Below are 27,240 nucleotides of genomic sequence, written 5' to 3' on the forward strand. Positions count from 1 at the left end.
AGCCCCAACTACAGCTCCCATAAAATACCCTGGTAACATTTCTGAATGTAAATTTTTGGATCCCTGATAAAATATTTAAGCTTTTTTTTTTTTTCACAATACTTTAATTTTCATTGAAAACCCAAAATTTTGTTTATTCAAAGCCATTTTTCTAACTCGAGGTTGTTGAAACTTTCAGCTCAGCACCCACCCCTATTGAGGAAATATCAGCTCCAGAGAAGGTGCAATAAAAAGGAGCATATATCCAAAATATATCCAACTCCATTTCACAGAGTTATGCTAGCTCAAATTCCAACAAAGGAATTAATTCTATTTCTATAGTGTGAAGTCCTTGAACAGAAGCACAGGCCCATGGGGTTTTTTCTCTTGCCCCTGTACTGGGATGCCCTAGTACTGACATGAAGGCCCAGGAGCACCTGGGTGTGAGGCTCTGTCTGAAGCTAGTGCCTTCTCTTGCCTTAGTAGGGGTTGGAGCCTTTATTTTTAAAGATTGAAAGAAGAATTGGGTCATTCTGCCCTACCAACCTTTGAACTCACTGTAGTGATTAGGAAGTCAATTGATTCTAAATTAGCTAGGTAATTTTTGTGTAAACAAAAAGAGATTGAATTGAGATTATCAACTCATTTACAATGCACCACATTACAGAAGAGCTGGTAATTTCCTTAGGTCAATAATTTTGTGGCCTGAATTCAAATTTTGTTGATCTATTTCATTCCAGTGTCCAGAATCCAAAGGGAAACGGTTAAAATTTTAATAATATTTTTAAGCATTTTATATATTTTGTACTGAACTAAATAGTTTTAAAATCAAATTATTTAGTAAAGTCATCTAATTTGTCTTTTCTGGGCTTTTGCATAATTTTGAGGTGACCATAGATTGTTCTGTATTATGAATCCACAGGAGCATCTGTGCTAGCCTAGGATAGACACTTCTATTGTCCTATACTGAAATGGCCACAATACTGGGCTAAAATATTTGTACAGCATTATTATTGCAGGAATTGCCATGGCAACTCAAATGGCAGTATTAAGAATGACACCATAAGCCCAACACTGCCTCATTTAAAGTTGCTAAAGTATTCAAAGTCACATAAAAATAAATTCTTTAGACATTCATATTCAAAGCAGGTAAATGTTCTTATTATTCAAAGTCTAAATCAAAAAGCTGACCATAATAATGATGGTAATTTATTTTTCTTCAGATTTCCAGTGCATGGAACCACTAGGCATGGAGTCAGGAGAAATTCACTCTGATCAAATCACTGTCTCCTCCCAGTACAGCACTATCTGGTCTTCAGAAAGGTCCCGGCTGAATTACCCTGAGAATGGATGGACCCCCGGGGAAGATTCCATCAGAGAATGGATACAGGTAAAAAAATAACATTTTAAAGATGCTATTAATAATACTCTATGGAGTTTATTGGATGTGGGGAATGCAGAAGAAAGAAAAAAAAAATAACTCAGTGAAGTACTTCTACATAATTTAAGAATTGTTGCAAGGGAATGGCTCATATTCCCCATTAGACAGACAAAAAAAGACTTATTCCCAAAGGCATAGAAGAAGAAAAGGTCAGGAAGATTAATTCTTCTACTTCCCACATCTATTGTTTTTGCAGTCTTCTGGGCACAAATAACAGAGATTTTGGTTTAGTGGAAAAGTCAATATTAGTTTAACATGCACTTAAAGTGGAATGTCCCAGTAAACTGAGCATGTGCTATGTCTCTAGCTGATTACAGTTAAGCATTAATGCAGTCTGGTGTTTTCATGCACTCAGATTTCACCTCAGAAGACCTATGTCCCTTCTAGAATGTGTTACTCACAGAATGAGCTCAATGCTCTCTGTCTGGTGGCTATCCTTCCACATCCTTAAACACAACATTCATTACCAAGATGGGCTGCCCTGGCTTTGCTCTGCTAGCACAGGAGAAATCCTGCAAACATTTGTTACCATGAAGAGGTTCCTTGAGTTCAGTCAGCCTCTTTGGACTTGTTGTTTGTTATATATTATCAGGCCCATAGCTGAATGGTACATAACTCCTGAACAGGTTCAGGTTATTCATATCAATTACTGTGTACAAAAAACTATACTAGCAGGGAAGTATTAATATCATTATATGAAAAACCATTGATTTTCCTCAATTTTAAGTTGCCTTACACTACTTACCTGAATCTAGAATCTATTTCTGTTGGCAAAAGCTAAGAGAAATGCTTAAGCATATTATATTAGTAATATTGAAAACTTGTTCATAGATTTGAAACATTCATCCTACTTCTGTTATTTTCTATAGGAAATTACTAACTGACATATAAAAACAATACCTTATTAGCCTTTCATACAAGTGTTCACACTGATGTTTCCTGTGAGGTTTGATGTCTGCAAGAAAGCTCAAAAACATGTTGAGTAGTAAAGGGAAGAAAGAGGGGGAAATCTCTCATTTCTGATCCCTGGCACACAAGGGGACTCTCAGGTGTCCTGCTTGGGGGCCCCTGTGCATCCTGAGCTCTTGGCAATCGAGTACAATGGACCTAATCAGACTTCAGAGAGGCAAAAAAAAAAAAATCTGTTGATCCTTTTTCATTATTTAGGAATAAACACTAAAATCTCCTCAACCTTGTCTAAGTGCAAGGCTTGTTATTAATCATTGCCACTTGCAATCCATGGAATGCACATGGAAAAAGGGTGGAATGCATCAGAATCAAATTCCATGTGTTTCATCTGGTTGCAGGGCTGCCACTTTTCCTTTGTTTCCTTCTTTTCTGCTGTCACTGTTTATGACCAGATAATCAAAACAAGAGAAATCAAATAGTCAAATCTCATTCATGTGTTCTGTGTGCTTATTAACTTTCTTAAGTTATGATAACTACGTACCTATATATTACCTATATCTATATATATTAATCCTTTCACTTAGAACTAGATCTTTCTGAGAAAAAGTTTCAAAGGACTTCTTTTGACCATAACCTTCTTTAATAACAGACATATAACAGAACTCAAACTACTCCAGGTTTTGTGCTTAAAACAGCTTAGGGTACCTCAGGCCTCCTGCACATGAATTTCTCAGCCTCCTTTTCCTCCTGCCATAAACCAGGGTGCTCAGGGGCTAAAAAAACCACTGAGCATAATTTTTAGCAGCTTTTTGCTGCCTTCAGCTACTACATCTGCCCAGAAGCTGGTGGTTATTTGCATGCTGTGCTGCTCATGCTACAGCTCTCATCTTCTTCACCCAGCTCCTGGTCTGGAAAAAGCAGCAGGAACCATTTCCCTGAGCAGTCCCTTGGACATCTCGTTCTCTCCTGGGTCCCATGCGGAGGGACCAGCATCTCCAGGGCAGATTTCATCACAGAACAATTAGGCTGTAGCTGTGTCCTGTTGGCAGGAATGAGCCTACAAGTTCTTGTTTGAAGATTCAACTTGTGTTGAGTAGACATGCTTTACACATGCTGCAGAACACAACCTGTGCAGCAGAAGGAGCTGAGCTAGTTCAGAGATTCAGTATATCGTCCCCTTTCACAAGGTACAACTTAACTCATCTTTGGCTCTGATAATTCTTATTTGGCTCTGATTATGCTTACTTTATTGTGGTTTAGTTCTACAATGGCATTGGTAATTCAAACTTCCAACATGTTCTAAATGCTTTCCTGTTAATTGACAATCTTGTAATGAGTGCTAAGGGCTTTGGACCCCCAAACCTCAATAAGAGGGTCCTTGTGTATATGAACCTCCATCTCCTACAAAGTCTTGATGCCACTGGCAGTAAGGGCATGTTGTGAATTTGTGTCTGGATAAAATATTGAAGTCCCATGTTTCCTCTGTACAAATATCCCTGGGAACAGATGTTCATCTCCACAAGAGCTTACAGACAAACAACCAAGGACATGTAACCGATAAAGTACTCTGAAATTACCCATAGAAAAAAAATTGTAATATTTTATAAAAAGCAGGAAGGCACTTGTATGTGAAAGACTGAGGTCACTTTGTTCTGCTTTGTTGTGCATGCTATTGTAAACTAGTCATTTATGTGAAGTATTTGCTTTTGTGCAGTGCAGCATAAATGGATTTTGCTGCACAGTGCAGAACTCCAGAAGATATTCAATAGCAAAAAACAAGGCTGAGGATACAGCAATGCTGAACTTAGAACTTTCAAAGTGAAAATTTCTGCCTATATGCCCTTGTCTGAGAGACAGAAGTTTTGTGTGTATCAGTTAACCATTAATTTTTTCATAATTGCAGGTTTCCATACCTACAAACACTGCAGCTGGTTAAATAGTGATATCTGTCTTTGAGCTGCTAATGTGCATATGCAACTAGGGCATCTATATGAGCTGTGTACAGTCACACATGGGCTGAACAGCTCGAAAATTCAGCTCCAAATATTAATTTCCTCAGTGTGTTGGGGTTTCTTTGTGTAGGGGAAACATTATAGTTCTTCTTTCTCTTCCTTTTGCCTCTCCCTTCAAGGTTAATGTTTTTGTTAAGACAAAAGATGCAGAAAACCTTGTTGAGTATCAACCAAAGGACATTGGCATCTATAGAGGACGTCTAGAGGGCATGAGATATTATTGTTTCCTTTGAGCTGTTGAAATCTTTTGGACCATTTTGATGAAAATAATTAGGAAAATAGTGTTGGCTCGTTATTAGTAATGGATTTGCATGAGTTCCATCTGTGGATCTGAATCCTATTCATTTGTGGAAAAACTAGATTGCTCCTTTGTGGCTAAGAGGTATGAACTCCTGAGTCCATCTGAGTTCCACCTGTTTAGAGGGCTCTGTTAAGTGAAGGTTGCCTTTCCCTTCTTTTCCTTAGTCGTTTGAAAATCAATTTCAAAGCTTAGATTCAAAATAACCATAGTAAAGTTCCACTGCAAGTCTGCCCAGCACTTTCTCCATTTTATTTTTGCCCTCAAACACACTTTGAAAATTGCTCAACTAACATGAGCTTTGGAGTGATTCCTTAATCAGAAACAGAGTTGCTCTAGATTGAATTTCTTCTTTAAAAACACATTAATAATTCTGTGAATTTTCCAATATGAATGGAATAAAGATATGCATGAGGGATCAAGGGCTGCCAAAAATATGTGTGAAGGTAGTTTATTTTTATATGGGATGTTATTAGCATCCCAACCTTAAGCTCAGCCTACTTGTTTATTGCACTTATGTTTCACACACTTGACTGCCCTTCAGTTTGAAACAGCATAATTTAAAATAAAAAATAAAACCAGACCTTTAATTTAATCAAGAGCAAGGAACTGCCATTGCAATGTAAGTCATTGTCCCTCATTAACGTATCCTTTCACAGGAAAAATAGTATAGTGTTTCCATTTCTGTAATCTGAACAACAAACATGTTAATAGGTATCAATTACCAGCCAGTTTCAGTACTTAGGACCAGTAAGAAGGCCCATGCAAGGGTTTCACATCTGGTTTTAGTGAAATTGTTCCTGTCTGTGGTATTTAAAATTTAAAGAACTCCTGTTATTGTGCAATTGGGAATCCTAGGGGAGTACAATGTTAATGAAATCCATAATGCACAAGGATTTTATGATTGCATTTTCAAGGCATTCCTTCAAAAGGGACAAGTGATGCCTGCCATGGCAGCAGTAATTGTGTTTTTACAGAGTAGATTTAATGCTCACATTTAAGAAAGCAGTTACATTTACACTTATCTGAAAAAATAACATGCAAAATCTTTATACTTAGGGGTCTTTTTGCATCCTATTTCTCAGTCCTTTTAGAAGGAGCCATGGGCCATTGTGCATGGCAAGACCTTCTGGCTCAGGGATGCCCCGATGGGCTCAGCAGCCCCAGGGCAGGAGCAGGGGGAGCTCCAGAGGAGCCCCCACAGGGACACTTGAAACCCACGTGTGTGGCTTTGAGGGGAGACTGATTGCCTATTACCAGGGTCACTGGGAACCTCTGCTGCCATCAATCCTCATCATGGGCTGGGTTTTCAAACCACAAGGAGCAACACCTTCTGGGTACTTTTACTGCAGGATCTGTATGTTTTCTATCAAAATGCTTCTCCTAATGCATATAACACAAATCTTTGTGCTCCCACCAAGCTGGATGACAGTTTCTGGGTGGCACAGTTTTTTCTCTAATCCTGAAACAGTGAGTGGGACCTCCAGCTTGCCCAGAGACCAAAATGTGTTTGTTAATAACACGAGATGTTCAGTTCACATTATGTCTGGGGTAGGAGAAAACCATAAATCCAGCTTTAAGAATCCTGGGATCAGATCAAAACTTTGCAGCCATAAATCAAAAGGCACTAGTCTGGTATAAACACACTCTGCCAGTTCAAATTTGTTCAAAAACATTAAGAGGGGGTTAACATGAATAGACAGTATGCTCTGGATTGAGCACTATCTGTCTTTCTGCAGCTGTCATAGGGCCTTGCATTAAAATGAACTCCTTATTGTGTGTTCTGGCTAATATGACATAAATCCAGCCAAACCAGCCCAAATTTATACTGCTGGGTTTTTCAGCAGGACACAGACCTGATACCACGTGTGAACTCCAGACTCAGGGGTTGGCACAGGGAGCACCAGGCTGCCTCTGGCCTCTGCCTGCCAGTCCCTATCTCACTGCCCACCTTGACACCTACAACCCCCTTGACACCTACAACCCCCGCAGTAATTTAAGACCTCTAGACCAGACAGCCCTAGCAGAGTCAGCTGATCTGGTGCAAAATTCTCCCTCTGCATCTTTCAACATTCAGGAATCTGGAGAAAGGCTAGAGAGGTAACAACAAGTCTCCTCAAAAAACAGCCTGGGAGATCCCCCTTTCCTTCACTGATTGAAATATCAGTTGTTTATTTAACACTAACTCTGCTGTGCAAGGAAAATATACTCCCATTGATTTAAAGCATTTCTCTGTATACACTACTTCACCAGAATTGAGAGGGAACTCTGAGATGGAATTTGCCTTCCACATTTGTCTTCATTCCTTTAGTTTTTAGCCTACATTCTTCATTATTTGCTCCTTTGTAAGTGTAACCTAGGAGCATACATCACTGATGTGAACTGGTATATAGATTAATACTGATTTATTTCCACAGCACTTCTGAAAATAATTGCAGTTCATCATTTGGTGTCTTGACCTTTCATCTCTGTCATTGCTGATTTCCTTATCAGGTATTCACTTAAAAACATAGTCAGTATTTATATTTGCTGCTGCACAGCACATTCATTTCATTAACAGGTTTATTCTTACATCAGGCAGATGTTTAGGCTGACTTTACCCAACAAGCTTATCTAAATACTTCAATAAAAAGTCATGGATGTGCCAGTCAACAGTGCCTGTTATTTTTATTATTATTTCTGTTTCTTTTGGAATTTGGTACAGAAGTGAAGTACAGCATATTACTGTATAGAATGGCATGAAAACTGGGAAATCTCAGCCTCCTAGTTTTCCTGGCCTTTGAAGGACAGCCTAAGAGCTGGAGTTCAAGGCTTTGTGGTAGGGCTTGCCCATCATTAGGGAGCACACTGACATTAAAGCACAAAAACTGTCAGTCCTTTGTCTTCTCTACCACTTTAGATTATAAGTGATGAATTTAGTTCATGTCATTTTACAGTTCATAACTGCACTCCAGAAACCACAAAAAGCAGAGTTAGCTTTGTGTAGAAAAGTGTTACAGTTATCTTAGCGGTCTTAACATGCTTTGCACATGGGCAAAGAATGACAAAAGAATATTCCTTTCTGGAAATCACAGCCAGCACAGACTGTGACACAGCACAGAACCAGGGTTAATTGACCCAGCAGGATACATTCATACCTTTATTTACTGTGACATGGGAATAAATGGTAGAGTTTCACAAAGGCAAGTACTGAAATTAAACTAGAGGGAGAGGGAGAAATAAAAGGGCCCTACAAAGTATGAAGGTTTTTTGATTATTCAAAGTGCTTTAAGAGCTATTTTAGTACCAGAAAGTTCCCAGCCATAGATTTATCACTCTGGGGAGGCTGGAGAGATGCTCAGAGAACTGTGCAAAACCATTGGCAGCCTCATTGCTCTGGAAGTGCAGGTGCAAAATGCAGTTTAGAAGAAAATCCTCTCTACCTCCCTCTGAAATGTTTCAACATCAGGCCTAATACAGAGGGGAGTCCTGTGTGGCTTCAAGCAATCCTGAGTGCAACATATGGAGGAGCAGCAGAAGCAGAGCCCCTCCGAGCCTCCACTGCCAGCCTAATCATTATGATAGTTCCAGTTTTTTCAGGGGATCCACTGTGCAGAGATCTGAGTAGTTTGTATGTAGCTCTGTAATTACCTATGCATCTACTTCCCAGTCCAGCCTTACATCCCCTCAATGGCTGTGAGACAGATGGCCCTTTAGAGCTGAGATAGCAAATTCAAAATGTGTCCACCAAAAGCACTGATTCAGCAACTACTGAAATATTTTTGTAAATTTATCTCACTTTCACTAGCTGGTTCCAGGAGGCAAAGAAATTAAAATCTTTAAATCTAAACTAAAACTAGTTTTAAACTAACCACCACTGGCTTGTTTAGTTTCTTTTTTTTTATGTCACATCTTGTTCTTCTTTATTTCACAGAAATTAAATCCACTTGCTCTGTACAAAGTGGCTCTTCTCTCTCTCTTTTGTTTTTGTTTTTATTTTTCCCATTCACCAGGTTCAGATGTTTGGCTTGACTCAAAATATTTGTTATGGTTTGCTGGGTTTTAAGCTGCCATTACGCCAAGAAATCAGTTGTTTGTGCCATTCTGCTGGGTAGGGGAGCTCTCTGCTCTCTCCCAGATGGTTTGCAGACCCTGTGGGGGCTGAGGCAGCTTTGCCTACCCAGTACCAATCAACACATCTTAAGCAACCCCAACAGCCAGGACCTTGTGCAGATGTGGAGGAAGGAAGGTATCTCAGAGGGAGATTTTTCTGAGTCTGGCAGAAATAAATTAATCTACTAGACTAGGCAGGTGTCAGACTAGGGTGAGGTAAAGCTCAGGGCTAGAAGTTAAGTGACTAAGGGCAGTGGCCAGAAACAGAGCCTTGGCTGGGAACACAGCTGAGGTGTGTTCTAATAAGCAGAGTTATTACTGAGCTAAAGGTCTCTGTTCTCGTGGGGCCGACCCTGGGCTGGAGATGAGAGGTGTGCTGCTGAGTGCTTTGCAGAGACGATTATGCATTTTTATTCACTCTTTCCACACCTGCACAGTAGTACGAAGCTGTACAGTTGATGAGTCCTGTGGGCCCTTCCCCATCCCAGGATCCAGGCTCCAGATTTTTGTTGCTGAGCTATTATTTACTTCTCCTGTCCTTGTGTCATCCTGCTCTTCTGTCCCAGTTCAATTCTGTTCTGCCCATTAGGTGACATTTTCACAGCAGTAGCAAAATAGGTAGAGTGGAAGGATAAATGAGATTTCTTCCAAGTGGTAAATACCTGCCCTTCAGAAAGCAATTTGTCTTCTTGCCCCCACAGAAAAAAAAAGAAAAAAAAGTATCTTTCAAAAAGGAAGCACTTAATTTCATTTTGTCTTTGCCTCTAATGTTTTCATTTAAGGTTTCAAAAAAAGTCTTCTAAAAGGCATCAGAATAACCTCCAAAGCTGACTGGTAAACAAAAGCTGCTAGCAGAGAAAATACAGTTTACCAAACATTAAGCAGAGATTCAGTTCCTCTGTTTTCAGGCACAACTGGCTTCTCATCAGGGAAGTGCTGTTTACACATAACTCCACCAGCCAGCTGTACCTGTGTAGTCTGGTCTTTCTCTTCATTGCAGCATTCTGTGTTGAACACTTCAGGCTAAACTCATTTCTGGTGTTGATCCTCTTGAGGATGATGAAAGGATTGATCTGTCCCATCACATATCAGACCAGGATATATTTTAACTGGTTGTATTTAAGTTACAGATTATTGCACTAAAGACTAAAGTGTCTTTCAGCCATGACAGACAGGAGCAGGTTCTTCTCCAATGCAAATACAATTAACTTCAGGTGATGGACTGCAGGGTTAACATAGAACAGAATAATTTTTAAATGTTCTCACCAGGCCTTAAAAATTAGCTGTCCATAGGAGGGTTCCCCCTTTTCATGATATGCTTAACTAAGAAAATACATCCTGTGTTTATTTTTAAAAGCCACAGCACTTAAAAATCAGTAGCTTTTCTCTTTACATATCTGCAGATAGAGCAGCTTTTAGATAGGTAGAGTGGGGATACGAAAACCAGGCACCATTATCTGGCCAAAGAAACCCTGTAAATAAAATCTTCCTGCCTACATTTTGAGCATGCTTTGCTGAGGGAAGGGCAGAGCTGGGGGTAGCCAGTTTCCCAGGATTGCTTTAGCACTTGGGGGAAGTTGTCTTGGTACTCAGTGACCTGAGCATCCCTTCTGCTGTCCCACTTCCTCCTCTGGCACAGGACAAGAGCACCACTCTCAGTAGTGAGTTTTCCAAGTCACAGCCTCAGAAGTATTTAATCTACATGAGTTCATTCCCTCAGAGCTGTGAGGAGCATACCAGAAAAAGTCAAATAATCGTTGCATGTGCAGTCTGTCTCTCATTTTTCACCATACATTTGCTGCACCCTCACCACACTGTCTAACTGTAGCTACCTGACATTTTTCTAGAAGGTAGCAGAAACTCATATTGTAAAAAAGCAGTGACTTGCTTGGTGACCCAGCAGTAAATTAAAATCATCATATACAATGTGTATGAAATAGAAAATCAAATTTTGATGCAACAAAACTGACAGTTCCATTTAACAGAGAATAAATGAATGCAGACTCCTGTGGATGAATGACTGATTTAAAGAGACTGTGCTGATTTTCCAAGATGAGAAAGCTGATCAAAAGAAAATACATGTATTTCCATGTGACACAGGTTGTACACCTATTCCAGTGAAATTAGACTTAAAAAGAAGTATATCACAGACACCGGCACTTTTTCCTCATTTTACTGTGTTTTTTTAATAGAAAACCCAAAGCCTGAACTCTCAAAAATATTTGACTGTAGTAAATTCCAGTTATTTCAGTGGAACTGACAGTGAACATAGATAGCGATTGCACAGTCAGATCTATCTATGCCATCAAGGTGTGCTGTCTGAGACAGGAGGGGTTTAATTTTGCACAGCATATCATCCCTTGCTTAGCAGCTTCCTACCATTAGCATAGGTATGCTGTGAAACAGGAAGGAGAAGTTATTACTGTGTGTTTATACATGTAGTATTGTACTTATACTCAAAATACCACAATTATAAACCAAGCCCTTCTGCCTGTACCCCCTGATTTTGACAGGACAGCAGCTGGCACAAAAAACCAAAAGAACTTAATGGGCAAATCTCAATTTTTTTCTGCCCAAAGTCTGGTTATTCCCATGTGAAGAAGGCTGAATGAGAAGCTTTGGATTACTTGTTTCCCATTTGTGCATTAGTTGCTCAGTACACTTAGGGGAAAGAAAGTCCTACAATTATGTCCTTCTCTCAGAAAAGAGTGGTTCTGCAAGTATTGCTATAGAGTTTCCCTTTTCTATAGTTTCTAACACAAACCAGGGAAGGTCACATTCAAACTGCACTAAATAGTTGTCTTCATTCCAGATAGAGGATTAAGCTCAGGTTTAAAATTAAATGTAAATTACAAATAAGTATTCAGAAAACGTTAATTAAAAGTATTACGTTCCTGACTCATTTATTGCTCAGCAAGGGTTCCTAAGTATCTTAGCTGGAGAAAGGGGCCATTCACATTCCTCCTTTTTTTTGACCAAGTCATTGTACATGTCTTAGGTTATCCATTTGCAAGTTAATGTAGTGCTGAAGCAAAGGTTTTCATTTTAAAGAAGTAATATTTCACAGCAAGATATGTTCTTGCAAGATGTAAAACAATCTTTTTCTAAAGCACTGGGAGTTAATCAGCCTTTCTCTCCATTGCTACAGAGTGGATTTGAATGGCATAAGATGCTGATTGCTTAGATCCCAGAGTCTATAGAAAACCCAATACGATTACATTTTCCTCCCTTTGTTATCAGAGTTTATTGTATCTTGGCGTTCAGGATTTAAATAGTGTTCAAGTAAGAAAAATAAATTAGGAAAAAGGTATTTTCTGAGTCTTCTGAATAACGGCGGCGTTGCATCAAAGCCGCACATGAATGCGTGAGATGGAGCTTGCAAATGAGTGCCCGGGGGATGGTTCTGTGTCCCTGCGTGTGCCCTGGGTGCGTCTCACCCTCGCAGCGAGCCCGTCTCTCCCGGGAGTGGCGAGCCTGGCTGCGAGCACGCCAGCCCCGCTGGCACACCGGGCTCCTGAGCCCCAGCCCCGCTGGCACACCGGGATCCTGTGCCCCAGCCCCGCTGGCACACCGGGATCCTGAGCCCCAGCCCCGCTGGCACACCGGGCTCCTGAGCCCCAGCCCCGCTGGCACACCGGGATCTTGAGCCCCAGCCCCGCTGGCACACCGGGCTCCTGAGCCCCAGCCCCGCTGGCACACCGGGCTCCTGAGCCCCAGCCCCGCTGGCACACCGGGATCCTGTGCCCCAGCCCCGCTGGCACACCGGGATCCTGAGCCCCAGCCCCGCTGGCACACCGGGATCCGGAGCCCCAGCCCCGCTGGCACACTGGGCTCTGCCAGTCCCAGCCCCGCTGGCACACCGGGATCCTGAGCCCCAGCCCCGCTGGCACACCGGGATCCTGAGCCCCAGCCCCGCTGGCACACCGGGATCCTGAGCCCCAGCCCCGCTGGCACACCGGGATCCTGTGCCCCAGCCCCGCTGGCACACCGGGATCCTGTGCCCCAGCCCCGCTGGCACACCGGGATCCTGAGCCCCAGCCCCGCTGGCACACCGGGATCCTGAGCCCCAGCCCCGCTGGCACACCGGGATCCTGCCGACGGCAGCGCCGCTCCCGGCCCTCGCGCAGCATTTCTCCTTCCCATTTGATCTTTATAGTCCCCATACTGGAGCGATTTGGTTTGCTGAATTCTGGAAATGTCTCCAGTTAAAATGCTAGTGTATTAACCTGCTGTACTGAGTCTCTTTTGTTTCTCTTTACCAGAGTGCTGCTTGCCAATTTTTATGACTACAGCAGATTTTACTATTCAAACAGAACCAGATGGAACACCAGTTCAAAGAACATGTCAGAATTAAATATTTCTTTTTTAATTAGTTGCTTCTGATTTATGCAAAAAAAAAAAAAAAATTAACATAAGAGTGGGAGAATGTGCCATGAATCCAGATGCAACGCAGCCCACACAAGCATTATCTTTTCTCTGTCAGAGACACAGAAGCTTTTTCTTTTATTCTTTTCTCGTCTTTCCTTTTTTCCTTTATGTTTCTGGATTTCATTTTTCTTAGGCTTTCTGCATCTTTTCCTTCTTGAACCAGTCTCATAATGATGACTGAGGTTCTCTTATGTTTATCAGTCACACTTTTTCACCATTATCCTAAATTTTCTCCTATAGAAACTGGCTGATCAGCTTCTGAGGAAAGTTGCTGCACTCAATTCTGAGACCACAGCATCAGTAGCTCAACTTGATAGCATCTTTTGACTCTATTCTTTGTTTTCAGGTGGAGGGAATCTTTACACTTATCTTTTTCTTCTGCAGAAAGGGATTTGAGCAGAAGGTGAAAACTGTGAGAAATATATATTTCAACTGCTAAAGAAAAGTGTATTTCCGTTTTGCTGCCAAGAATTCCTGTGTCTTTGGCTTGAATGTTTTCTCATCTCTTCTTCCATGCTTCCCCATTTTGCCAAGTCACATAAGCATCAGTTCAGTAAAACAAGCTGACTGGGGACAGTTGTTATGCACAACAGTTGTTTGCCAAGTCACTGCTTTCCCTTTTGGGGCTTTCAGGATGTTGCTGTCAAGGTCAATGAGAAAGACTTCAGTCTCTTCAGGAGAGATCTTAATAAGAGCAATATTTTCTCCCCACCTTCTTTATGGAGCTGCTGCAAGTATCACTGATAGTTTTACACAAAGATTTGAGGTAGTTTACAGGCTTAACTATTTTCACTTAAATCCAGGATGAATATTTACAACCTGTCATTAATCAAGGAGTTGTGCTCTTGTAATGACTACTCATGTAAAGAATGAAAACTTTTGGAAGTAATTTTCCAACCAAATTAATTAGACTATTTTCAGAATTTCCACTGGAGCCTGTCCCATTCCTACTTAGCATTACAATCTAAGAAATTGAAGAATTAAGTCTTAGTTGTATATACCTCATGAGAAAGCATGATTGGCCAAATCAACAGCAGTGTTAAGAAAGTAGATCAACTCTTGCTTAATTAAATATTTGACAGAACAGTGAAGCGTCACAGCAGTTAATCTGACTCAGAGCACTGTATGCTATCTAGGGAAATGACACGGTTCTCTAAAAATATTTGCTTTGGTATGTTGTGTCAAGTGATGGATTGTACAGCTTTTCAAGCCACAAGAGATGCCCACAACAAAAAGCTTCCTGTTGTTAATCAAACTCCAGCACTTGGTACTTTATTTTCTCAGGCTGTTGAACAGACCTACAGTAGGAGTGTTAAAAGCTGGCAAAACTGCTCCCTTGCTACAGCTCCCTCAATGACTGTATTTTATTTAACAAGGCAGATTTTCATCCTGAAGATAAGGTCTTCCATACTACAACCTAGTTATGTATGATGACAGGAAGAAGCAATATTAATTTCAAGGCGTGTATGTTGTGTGTCATTCTTTATCCAGCAGTTTGCTCAGATTTGCTATGTGATGCATTGTGCAGAGCTAAATGTTATTTTTTTCCTTCTCCTTAACTAGTCTCAAGTAAAATGCATATGCCAGCCCTTGCATATGTTTGTCTTAAAAATGTGTCACCCACCTGCATTTTTTGGAGACAGTGCTACAGCAATAAGAATATTTCTCCTGGATGCTAGGAGATATTGTAGAATAAATAGAGAGGAAGTAATTCATATGTAGAAACAGCTAGTGCCTTGCAATATGCTTCTGTAGCAAATAAATTGATTTTAGAAATAGGAACAAGTGAGGCTTTTTTGAAAAAAGAATGAACATTTCTCTCCCGGAAAAAAAAAAATACACACTTGAGATGCTCCTCATTTTTTGCAAGGTAGGGGCCCATTCCTATAGGCATGTTTGCTTCCAGACTTGCACTTTGAAATAAAGATCTTCACATTGCAGTGCAGGCAGCTATCAAAGGCTGTGTTTTTGGATAAGGCCCTTAGGCATCATTTTCCAAGAGAGTTATGCTTCTTAAACTGAATGAAAGTGAAAATTTGAAAAAAAAAGAAAAAGAACTTGAAACATGCTGCTGTTAGTCAAAGCTGAAAGTCTGGTCATGGAAACGAAATGTGAAGATTTCAGGTTTGGAGACAGCTGCCTATCTCAGATCACAGCCATAAGGCTTGCAATAACTTACAAAATCGCCTGCATTTTCTAAAATAAATACCAGATGTTTGTTTATCATATGTGCAGAACGTTAAATGTCAAATAATTGCAGGGATATGCATTTGATGTTCATCTTCAAAAGTACTGTATTTCAACACCACATCTCTTCACAGTCACTCTAACATGAAACACAAGTTCTTGAAAAAAAAAGGACAAGAAGGCCAAAACAAAAAGCTAGTTATTAAAGACTTATATCACAATCATAGCTGGAGTAGCCTGCATCTGAGGGAAATGGGTTAACATTAACACTTGGAGACTTCTTTGTAGAGGACATACTGTGTTAACTGGAACTTATACAGAGAGGTGGACTCTCTAGACATAAGCTTCAAGATGCAAAAGACTTCCTGTCTGGTGACACAGCTGTTCCAGAGCTATCACCCTCTGCACTGATTCCTCTGGGAAAAATAGAGAAGACCTGTGTCTTAGCACAGCTACACTTGGATACCTTCAGGTTCCAGTTGTTACTAGCAATCGATATGGTTGCACTTCAATTCTGAGCAGTCCCAGGGACTTTTAGAATCTGTGTTTTATGGACAACTTTTTGCATTTTATAGAAAGAAAACTTTCAAAAACCATTGGAACAAAAACAAAATGCATCACAAAGTGATTAATGAGGGGGAGCTTAACAGCCCATTAAAATGTGTCATGCAGTTTTTAGGTAGTCTTCTACATAATTCATTTCTATCACCTTACTTAGGGAAGATTGCTACATTTAGAGCTTAATTTGCAAACATACCTAGGCACCACAGAGGGGTGCCCAGTTGCAATTCTGTTTGCACACACCTGGAGAGGGGCAGCTCCCCTCTGGAGGCCATGGCAGAGAACTGTCAAAGGGAAATAAATGCCTTAAGCCCTACCTCTCTCCTGGACTTTTTCACTGACACAGAGTTACTACTAAAAATTCCAAGAGAGCCTTCTGCTCCTCTGTTGTTTAATCTCACCTTTCTTGTTTGCACTGCTTCTTTCTCACAAAACACCAGTGGAGAAATGTTATTCTTCTTTCCTTTATCAGCTTGTGAGCAAACAGCCCCTGGCATGCAGCAGGTCTGGGGTCACAGCTTGCTTTTGCAAGGGGTTTAAAGCTATGCTGAACACTCGAGCTGTCAGACTCCAGGCACTCCAGGAGAGGACTACTGTTGACATAGTTTTCAAGAGCACACAAAGATTTGCTGACCTGGAGAGAAAGCACATGCATGTGAAGAGATGTGCCCCCTAACAAGAAGAGCCCTCCTTCCAGCAGAAACGTCTTTCTCAGTTACTGGAGCCAGGAGTGCTAATGAGGTTGCCTTTCCTTCCTTATTTATTGGCAATAAATCAGAAGTCCTCTCAGAGTCTCCCTCTCTCCCAGTGAGAGAGTTTTGCTAGGTTCTAGGCATGAAAGTACATGTCTATATCCATTGTGTGTTTGGGATTTAATCCTGGGCAGTAAGATGGATGCTGTGGGATATTCAATGCCCTGGAGTTAAGTAGATGTATTAAATCCCTGAATTCGGGACCAGGCAAAACTGGGGGGCCTGAAGTTTTCTGAAAGGACAAGCCTGAGGCCTGAATGGTCAGTGACTGGTAGCAATTGATAAATCAGGCATCAAATAATCAAATCTTCTTAAGCTGCCAATGTTAAATTTTAACTTGGCTTCAAATACCTAGAACTCTTGTAAAAGGCCATTGCTTGACTTTATTCACAATGAAGTACTTACTGTATATTAAAAAGCCTCTACTAGAATAATTTCAAATCAGTTGGAATGGTACAGGCTTGGGACCCTAATCATTTCAAAACTGAAGAGCTGTTTCAAATTGTAAGAGAGGCAGATCATTTAAATAACTTAGCTCTGTGCTCCCTCAGACTTCCAGATTTTCAAGTGCACTTCAGCCTGGAAGTGAATGTGGTATTGGACATAACTCAGTGCAGCACACTTTACAATCAGCGGAGTACAGCTTGGAGAGCATTTGAAGTTAAGCTGAGATTGCTCAGAGCAATGATGCCCAGATTCCCCCATTAACTTTCAGATTGCAACAATCTAACATCTGAGACTCTCCAGTTACTTTAAATCACTTGATTGTTTTTGTGAGGTGGTGCTGGGATTTTATTTTTTTTTTTAAGACTGCATTTTTTTTATCACGCAAAAACAAAATGTTGCAGTATTTCACCCTTAAAGACAAGGGCTAAAATGTTACATATAGACTTTATGAGCCTAACAAACTGGGGCAGGGGCTTTGCCCTGAAAGCCAGTTCTATCTGTCACACACAAGGCTGCTATTCTTGTGTTGGAGGACTCCAAAATGCCTTGCATATGACATGGGCACTGAGAGAGCAGACACTCTGTCCTCAATAGCACTTCCTTCGGCCTTTTGAGAGAGAATGCACAGCATGTTGATTTAACTGCTCCAGTGCCTTTGGATATATGACATACATCCAGGAAAAAGGATGCCCGTGGGACACAGGACACAGATATTCTGCATCCTATGTACTTTGGAAATAATGGAAAAGACTGGGACATTCATGGGGCCATTCACTTGAGAAGGGTTAATTCATCCAATTATTATCCTACTAAACTCTGGACAACTGAAGTTAGGGGAAAAAATTACACTGATTAATATTTTGTGAATAGAGTCATTTTATATTTGATTTTATTTGATTTTAATTGATTTGTTGTTATGGCTAAAAATGGCTGGAATGAAATGGCAGAGGTATCAAAACTGTGGTCACCAATCCAGCGTGAGAAAGTGTTTAGCCCAGTTTCAGCTATTTGGCAGCTGAACATGTGCTCTGGGATATGGGGTTCTTTTGCCAGCAGAACTGAGTAGCTGTATTCCTGCACCCCACATCATTCTGCCAAATATGGTGATACTTCTTTGATGCCACATGATGAACTAGATAAGGAAAAGACCTGGATGAAAAATAAATAATGGGGGAGAGCAAGGTTGACCTAAATCACTTGGCCATTTGTAGTGGATAATGTTGTTCCATGAAAGAAGGAGGAGAGAGAAGAGTGAAGAGAGATGACCTCTAATGCACATCCATGTGCATTTCTCCAGCAAGTTCAAAATGACTTTGTTTTCTAATGATAGAAGTTCATGGCATTTGACAACTGGAATAGAATTACTACACTTGTGCTAATGCTGCTTTCTGTTTTCCCCAAATACATCATGCAGTACTAGCAACTAATTTGCCTTTTTCCCAACAAAATCCCACAGTGATTTGTAATTATCTTGTGACCAGCTAAAATACATTGGGATTCTTTTCTTCTCTTCTGTTTGCAAGTAATGGTCTTCTAGGTTTTAGCAGAATTCTTGTTATCACTCTATAAGTGCAACTTTGACATTATCCTAGTAAATTCCACCCCATTTCTACTGCTACAGTCCTCAGGGTCACTCAGCTCTCACTGCATGAGTCTCCTCTGTGTTGGCAACACCTTGCAGCTGAGTGTCCTTAGGGAATTCCATTAGCATCTATGCAAGTGCTTAATGAAAGTGTTAAGTAAGGTTGTTCAGCAGACTGGTCCTTGAGGAATTTCTCTAGTAACTCCTCTGCAGTCTGGGGGTTCCCACTTGCACTGATGGTGTCTCTGGTTCCTCCCTCAGAGAGGAAGGAGAATTCTCTGGTGTGTGAAGAACATTCCTGGCTAATTAGGCAAATTTTCCTCAGTTCTGTGACGACACCATTTACAAAAGAGAAGATTATGTCTATGTTATTGTCAACAATATTTGGCAGTTTGCTTTATATAAAATCCTTGTTATTTTTCTAAGGCAGTATGAGGCAGAGAGGGTGCCACTGCTACAATGTTTTTATGCTCTGAACTAGTTGTCCTCACGTTTCAAATTATTCTCTACCACAGGTAGACCTGGGCCTTCTCCGCTTTGTTTCTGGAATTGGAACCCAAGGAGCCATCTCAAAAGAAACAAAGAAAGAATATTATCTGAAAGCATATCGTGTAGATGTCAGCTCCAATGGAGAGGATTGGATTACAGTGAAGGAGGGAAACAAGCCTGTTGTAAGTGGTTTTTGTTTCCTTTTTTAATCTCTCTTCAGCTGAGAAATAGTCTGCTGAACTGTTTAGTTGTTATTATATGTTTAAAAAAGGGGAATAAGTTTTAATCAGGTTGATGGGCACTATTTCCTCAATCCAGAAGCCAGCTTGTGTCTCAGTAATAATGGGACACAGAAATTGCTTATGCAAAGCCTAGAGCAGCTGAAAATGGTGTAATGTGATGCCCTATGTATTGAACTCACCATAACTTGAGTCATTTTGTGTCTTTTTCCTGGACTGTTCTTGTGTTTCCCCGTTTCTCAGAGATTTTCTATGTGACCTTGAGAAAAACATTATGCAGAACTTTTCAAAAAATGTGTCTGTTATGTGCAGTGAAGCCCTGGATATGCAATGTGTCAGTGCCTCAGCTCCCTGTGCATGGCCATGCAGGACTGCTAGCAGATGATTAGTGGTTTGTTAGACTTCCAAGTATCTCAGTGATGGGGGTCATGCAGACAGATGATTAGGCACATCTTTCCATCCTTATAGATTTTTATCACCTTTCCATTTATCAGCAGATTTGCTCTCTGTGACCTCCCAATGAAACAGCTTTAGACACTCATAAGAAAAATTGTCATTATCCGCTACCATGAGCATAAAGCTCGTTACTGAGGAGTCAGTTCTGCTCCAGCTGGCACATGAATAGCCCCAGTGAGGCTGTGCCTCCCTTCCCACCTCACTCAGGATGTGCCTGAGAGCAGCATCCCCAGAGGCTGCCAGGGGCTGATGCAATTGGAATAGTTTTGTGGTACCTCCCTTCAAAGCAGCTTTTTTGTGACCCCTCTGTAAAGACACAGAAGAGCTGTACAATATCAAAGTCTATCAGTGTAACCCTATCTAGCTCTAAATATTTGGTTACTGGTTTGTCCCTGACTCATCTGTAAGGGCTATGCCAAGTCCACTACATTTATCTAATCAACATGGTAGCAATGTTTAACAAATACGTCTTGCTTTTTTTTGAAGCCCTTTGGAAAACAATAAAAAATGAATACTGAAAGCTTCTCTCTGACAGGTATTACCCTGGTTTTACTGGCAGTTCTGAAAGTCAGATGACACAATGTGGGCACTGTACAGTGATGTTTATAAAGATAGAATGATTGACTTGCCCAAAGTCACAAGAGGGGCCAGCGCAGTGGCTGGGATGAGACACAGGGTTTCCTGACTCTGGATTCTGTAATCTGAACAAATGCTTCTTTCAAAATCAGACCATGCCTGATTTTCATTACCAGCTTCAATTTGTAAACTCTCCAAAAGTATATTTTACATGAGTTTCTCTTGCACATGCTGTCTTTAATTAGTGAGAACCTTTCTTAAACCTGTGTCACTTGTACAAAGGGTTCATTAAAAAAATCAGTTTTCTAAAATGGCAGTATTTTGCTGTTGATCAAGACAAGAAAAACGGATGCACCAGTCTCCTTCCCAGTTATTTTAATTCAAATTAAAAGTTTGCAGCTGCAGGTCTCAAGGCAGCCATACACCAGTGTTGCACTAACTCCATATAAGAATCTGTGTACTTTGGAGAAAAGACTCCTTTTCCCTGTCAGATGCAAACTTTAAGAAAAGCACAGCAGGTCCTCACAGGAAAAAAAAAAAAAAAGTTGCTGGAAAGAAATGCAGTTCCATTAAAAATCTCTTCCCAGATATGAAACTCTGATGTTAAATTACTTGAGTTGTAACTAAGCTCTATGAGTTGACAGCTGTGTGCTGTTGGCCTCCGCCCCAAATTAATGCAGCTACTGTAAGGAACAAACAGGAAAGTAGAACAGTGTGTGTAAGAAATGGGAGAAACTCCCATAAAAGGAGAGGGGTCTGCATCCATGGAAAACAACAGGAAATTGGTCCCCTCTGCGTGAGGAAGAAGCAGGAAGCTGAATCACCTTCTTTGGACTGGAACATTGCAAGGTTTTGGCTGGGCTAGGAAGGAGTGTGTCTGCAGGATCCTCCACATGAAAGCACAGCACAGTCATGTGCTTCTGGTGGAAGTCTCATTGTTCATCTAATTTGACTGCCAGCCTCAGGGGATGCAGGGAAAATCTTGGAGCCTGCTACACAGATTTTAAATAGACTTCAATCTCAACATGCAAGGAAAAAGAAATCCTGAGACCTTGTTGAAAAGGATTTGAAAACAGAGTGTTAACAAAGCAAGGTTTGCGCAATACACCTTAAAAATCGTAAGCCAAGGTCAGCAAAATAATATATATTTTTATCCTAACTCCATATAGGATTTTTACGTGGTCAAATTGAAATCCAAATCTTTAATTTGAGCCTGAGATTCTTTAGCTTTCTGCATCATTCTATGAGTGTACAAGAAATAGAACTGCTCTAGTGGGGCATTGGGGGATTCTTGCAGGACACAGAAGTCGTTGGGTGACGAAGACCAGGGTTTGTCATTCCTGCATATAGATCTGGGCATTAGGAACAACTTTTTTAGTATCATTGAACACCTTACATGGTCGTTTTTCCTCTCCAAAGAAAGCAAACCTGTCTGCAAAAGTTGTGTTAGGAGATTAATGAAATAGTTTCCCATGCAAGTCTTTTGTCTCAGCCCCCACAACCAACCCTGGTTAGACCTCACATCATAACTGTCTGTAAAACACAGACCTGTAAGCACCAGCTAAGAGAAAGCCTAACCAATACCTACTTTTTCTTTCCACACAAAGGTGTTTCAAGGGAATAGCAATCCCACTGATGTTGTTTACAGAGCTTTTGCCAAACCAGTTTTAACACGGTTTGTGAGAATTAGACCTGTGTCTTGGGAAAATGGAGTTTCACTGAGATTTGAAGTGTATGGCTGCAAGATAACAGGTAGGTCTTGGGAAAGTTTATAAAATATGGGGAATTTATTGTGGCTATACTGTGGGATTTATTTTTATGAGTAAAATTAATGAACATGATTTCCACCATGATCTGAATGTAGAAATGTTTAAAATGTTTGTGGTGTTTAATAAAACACCACAAACCAAACATCCAGTGTTATCTGAATATTTTTATGATGTTATATTTTAGTTTTAATTACTTTTATTGCAATCACTTTACAGCTTCATGCAAAATTCCTGAGATACACAGATATTTTGCAAATTCCTATGTCTTTTTTTTTTTCTTCTAACCCTTCAGTCCATCCCTCTTATGTCTGCTCTTCATAGTTCTGAGCAGGTTTCTCAAGGAACAAACACACATGACTTGGTTTAAAAGGATTGGAAGGTACAAACACTTAGATCTGAAGTCTGTGCAAATAATGGTGGTTGTAGTCAAGTTCCCAGTGGTGATCAGTATGGCAAAGTAATTCCTTTATATCACACAGTTACCTGTCAAAAATTTTTAGAAATACATTTTTTACAGTTTTAGGTTTTCTATAATTTCTACACAGTGGATTTGTCTTTATCTGTAAAGTAGAAATACAACTTACAGTTGAAAGAAAATTATAATGATTTATTAGACTTTAGAAAGCTAATTTTTCTAGCACATTTTTAGCACTTAATACAGTTCAATGGCTCTAACTTTTAATATTGAGGGATTTTTTTTTCTTTTAAAGTGTTTCTTTAGTCTTGAAAATGTTTCTTAGAACTGGTTTCCATACAGAAGGAAAATAAGATTACTGATTACTTTGTTAGGGAATTTTGGCTGGTTTTGGAAGTTTTCTCTGAGGAAATATTCACAAATTCAAAGGGCTCTGCACTCTTTGCCTTAGCAAGAAGAATAGAAAACAAGAATAGAATAGGATTTTCTGATCCTTTTGGTTCCCACCAAGCCAAAAATACTTGTGGTATTTTGGTACTTCCTGCTAAAACTAGGATGTGCAAGTTTGAACAAATGAAAATTATATACAAATCCAATAGATTGCTTTGAATATAAGAAATAAATAAGTAATTAGCTGTGATAGTTGAATTGACTGACGTGTCCTGTTTCTGTTTTGGCGCTTGTTCAGAATAACTATTTCATTTATTTGGATGATTTTTTTTCTCTGTAGATTATCCTTGTTCTGGGATGCTGGGTATGGTGTCTGGCCTAATTCCTGACTCTCAGATTACTGCATCTACTCAAGTGGATCGAAATTGGATCCCAGAAAACGCTCGCCTGATAACGAGCCGCTCAGGCTGGGCGCTGCCACCAACCACTCATCCTTATGCAAATGAATGGCTTCAGATAGACCTTGGTGAGGAAAAGATAGTGAGGGGCATCATTGTCCAAGGAGGCAAGCACCGAGAAAACAAAGTGTTCATGAAAAAATTCAAAATTGGCTACAGCAACAATGGATCAGATTGGAAAATGATCATGGATTCCAGCAAGAAGAAGATAAAGGTAAGGGCAAAAACTGCACTTAAGAAAAGTTGAGTTAAAAAAAGTTTGCATTACATTTCTACACATCTCTATCTGACCTTTGGAAGGCCACACAGCTGGGGTGAAGCCAAGCAGGAGGACTCCAAGGGCATCAGCCCTGAAGGAATGCTGTGGGAGCTGTCCCATGCCTGAGGGCAAGAGCTGGACTTAGGACATTTACTGCCAGCAAGTTTTGCTGATTCAACAGTTAATTCAGGGCGTGACTCCTGGCAGCATTGGTGCCTCTCTGCTCATGATTTACTGCAAAATCCCATGCAATGGGATTTTAAAGTCTACTCTAAAAAGCCGAACTCTAAAACTGAGAGTAAACAAACTTGAGACAAATTTATTTGAAATACTTTTATTTTACTTCTTTCTGTTAGAGTTGTAGAATGAGAATGGTGTTACTCAGCTCAGTGGGGTACCTGTCCTGTTTCTCAACTGCCTGTAGATTGCTTTGAGAGTTTCACAGGTTCTCTGTAATGATCTGATCCAAGTCCCTCCAAAAAGAAAGTGATGAAGTTTTGGTCATGTTGTCCCAAGTGAGTACTATTGTACTCTCACAAGGGAAGCATCTTGGAGGATGCTTGGGAATACATTTCCAGAGAAGGACCAAATGAAATGCTGTGTTAGATTCCAAGGAAAAGAAAATAATTGTGGCCTAGAAGAGTTTCTGGGAATGTGTCTGTTTTGATTTGGTTTTGGATGTATGCATTTCAGGACCTAAATTACACTGTGGATTTAGCTTATTTACACCAAACCCCATTGAAGTCTTCCATCCCGTTTTGCTATCTCTGCTCACCAAGTGCATTTTTGCCTCAAAAGGTCCAACTCTTCCTTAGTCCTCCTACCCAGTTCCTTGAGGAAATGAGTAGGCATGCAGCCGTGCTCACAAATTAGTGCTGTAGTACTGAGATGACCAGGGAATCATATACCAAAACGTGCCCTCAAAAGGCAAATTGTTGCGGTGCTTGGCAGATGGGATCCTGGGAATTGCTCCATATCTCATCTGTGTTAGTTTGAAAATTAGATGTAAAAGCTGTTTTGCTGTATAGACTCATCCATTGGAGGAACCTGTGTTTCCTTAAAGGAAAAGCTGAGTGGGCCCATGGATGTAGCTTTTCCAAGCACATTTGGTAAATATTGGACTTCATTCTCTCCTGTTTTAATCTCACTGAATATGTCTGCATTTTCTCACTTTTCATCATTTGTTTGGGGGATTAAAACTAAATGGATTCAGCCTTTGCAGTCATCTCCTTTCTCTTGTTACCATGAGTTTTGACTTCATCATAAAGTGTGAAGGGAGTGTAAATCAACAATGGGATCTTACCATTTTCTTTCTAAAATAGATGTTGTTTTGACATGTACTTCTACACTGTGGCTCAACGAGGGAAAAAAATAATGCCATATGCTTTCGAAGCAGCGTGCCGTCTGCTGCATGGCTTTCTGTTTTCTAATACAGGCACTTGCCATCATTGTCAGAAGTTAGCAGTTTGACAGGAAAACTAGTGTGCTAACTAATGCACTGAGCCCATCCTCAGTTTTCATCACCACCAGAAATTAACTTTCAAGATTAATGGAATGGAGAGGACTGGGATTCAAATCTCTTGTGGCATAATTATAATCCTTCCTAAAAATTCAATAAGTTTAATAAACTTTATTCCAAAGCAAAAGTCTTCTTTAAAGAGAATAGGATAAATCCCATGATTTTGGAGCCTGAGGAATTTAAAATGTTAATACTGGAATGTAGTGTTTTTAACTGTAAGTAGAGCTGGATGGGACAGGATGCTATAATGAGTCACAGCAGGAACATGGATTAGAAACAGCCCTGTTATATGAAATGAAACACATCGTTTCACTTGGTTAAAGTCGTGACTTTCAATAAACAAACAACTGCATTTCAGAGAAGAAAGAGAAGAAAGAGCAGTGACAGGCTAAACATAACAACAGAATGTGTCCAAAGGGTGAAACATCACCTTGTTTCTTAACATGATCTTGTCATTCATGCCTGCAGCTGCTTTCATGAAGACTGCCATAACTCCTTCCTCTTTGGCTGACCCATTTTCAGCTATTTTCGAGCATGCAAAATGTTTCCCCCTTTGAGTACTTTAGCTCAAGCACTCAAAGGAGTGAAAATCACAAATCATCAAATAACCATACAGAACTCCATTTCAAGATCCAATTTGTATTTCTTGTCCATGGGTTTGCTTACTCAAGCTTACTCCATAAAGTCATCTTTCTCTTTCATACTTCTTTCCTCCTTCCGCTTTTTATGGGGGTGGGATGAGTCTTTTTGTGGGAGTCTTTTTTGCTGTTTTTTTTTACAGTTCCTCTCATAATTTCTGGTACAAGAAACTTCAGAACACCCTGCCATTTGGAAAATACTTTTTAAATTTTTCTGCAATGTTTATTTTGATTTTAAAATAAGTCAGGCAGATTTTTTTTCTGCTCACCATCTTAGCTCTTCTTTTGTTTAACTATTATTTATTATACCTTATCTTTGTTGTGGAGTACAGAAATTTGTGACATAGCTTGTATAAAGGACACTCACAAAGTGAAGTTTTGCTGTACACTCCTCTCTCCTCTCCCACAAAGAGTATCAGTATGTGTTTTAAATGAACAGTCAAAATTGAATCACAGGCAGCTCTGCTCTACAAAGGACAGTGATTCAATGTAATTCTAGATGCCTATTGAATCCTAATGTCTATGTGTCAGTACTCCATAGTGATGTCTTTTATAAATCAGTTTTCATTATTATATGTTGCTATTAAGACTACTATTAAAAAAGGGAGCAAGGATTCCTCAGATACATGTGTCTGTCTACTTTTTACACATGAAATGGCATTCATTCTTTTTCATATAGTAGGTAGCTTTTCTGATCATTTGCGCTATATTGTTATTCAAATATAATAATATGTAATTCCATGTCAATTAGATCTGACAGGCCCTCTACACATAAATTTGTGACAACTGTCTCCCAAGCACTGACAGTACACTGGGTCAGCCAGTGCCCCTTGAAGCCACCTTGGAGGTGCAATTTCCCTAGGAAGGAGGAGAAGCGGCATTAATGTTAAAATTATTTTTTTGGTTAGTTCTTCACAGTCTCCCATCATCACTGGCTTTTGCAACTGGCACTCTGTAAACAGTGACTGGAAGGATTGTGATCATAATGCAGAGGTGTACAGTAAAAACAAGGAAGACTTTTAGAGCTGAACTGAAAACAAGGAGCAATCGGGATTACCTGTGCTGGTTTTCTGCCTTAGGAATTCAGCCAGCTTTTCCCATGGCCTCTGTTTTCTCTGCTGCAGATTAATAGAAGGAGTTCATTGCAGGTTGGGTTTTGTTCTCATCCAAAATGAAGGGCATCTGATGGTTCCTTCCTGAAGAATGATTCTGGTTTCATGCCAAATCTTAGAAGTATTTTATGGTAGCACTTCTAATCTTAAATTTGAACTTCAGTTCAAAGATGTTTTTTAGAGTTTTTCCATTTCACTAATTCATGGAAAACGTGAAAATACTTTTACTTCA

General features: G+C 40.1%; 1 protein-coding gene across 2 annotated transcripts in view; it reads left to right on the plus strand.

The window, feature by feature from the left end:
* The window catches only part of NRP1 (neuropilin 1), a 113,792-nt gene that overhangs the window by 60,987 nt on the left and 25,565 nt on the right, over positions 1–27,240 (plus strand). For both annotated transcript variants that reach the window (XM_018909243.3, XM_018909244.3), the window contains exons 6-9: positions 1,203–1,369; positions 19,204–19,359; positions 22,056–22,200; positions 23,363–23,694. In XM_018909243.3, coding sequence (XP_018764788.1) covers positions 1,203–1,369; positions 19,204–19,359; positions 22,056–22,200; positions 23,363–23,694 — 800 coding nt within the window. The remainder of the gene's footprint in view (positions 1–1,202; positions 1,370–19,203; positions 19,360–22,055; positions 22,201–23,362; positions 23,695–27,240) is intronic.

This window comes from Serinus canaria, chromosome 2, assembly GCF_022539315.1.
Source record: "Serinus canaria isolate serCan28SL12 chromosome 2, serCan2020, whole genome shotgun sequence".
In the NCBI taxonomy this organism is placed as follows: Eukaryota; Metazoa; Chordata; class Aves; order Passeriformes; family Fringillidae; genus Serinus; species Serinus canaria.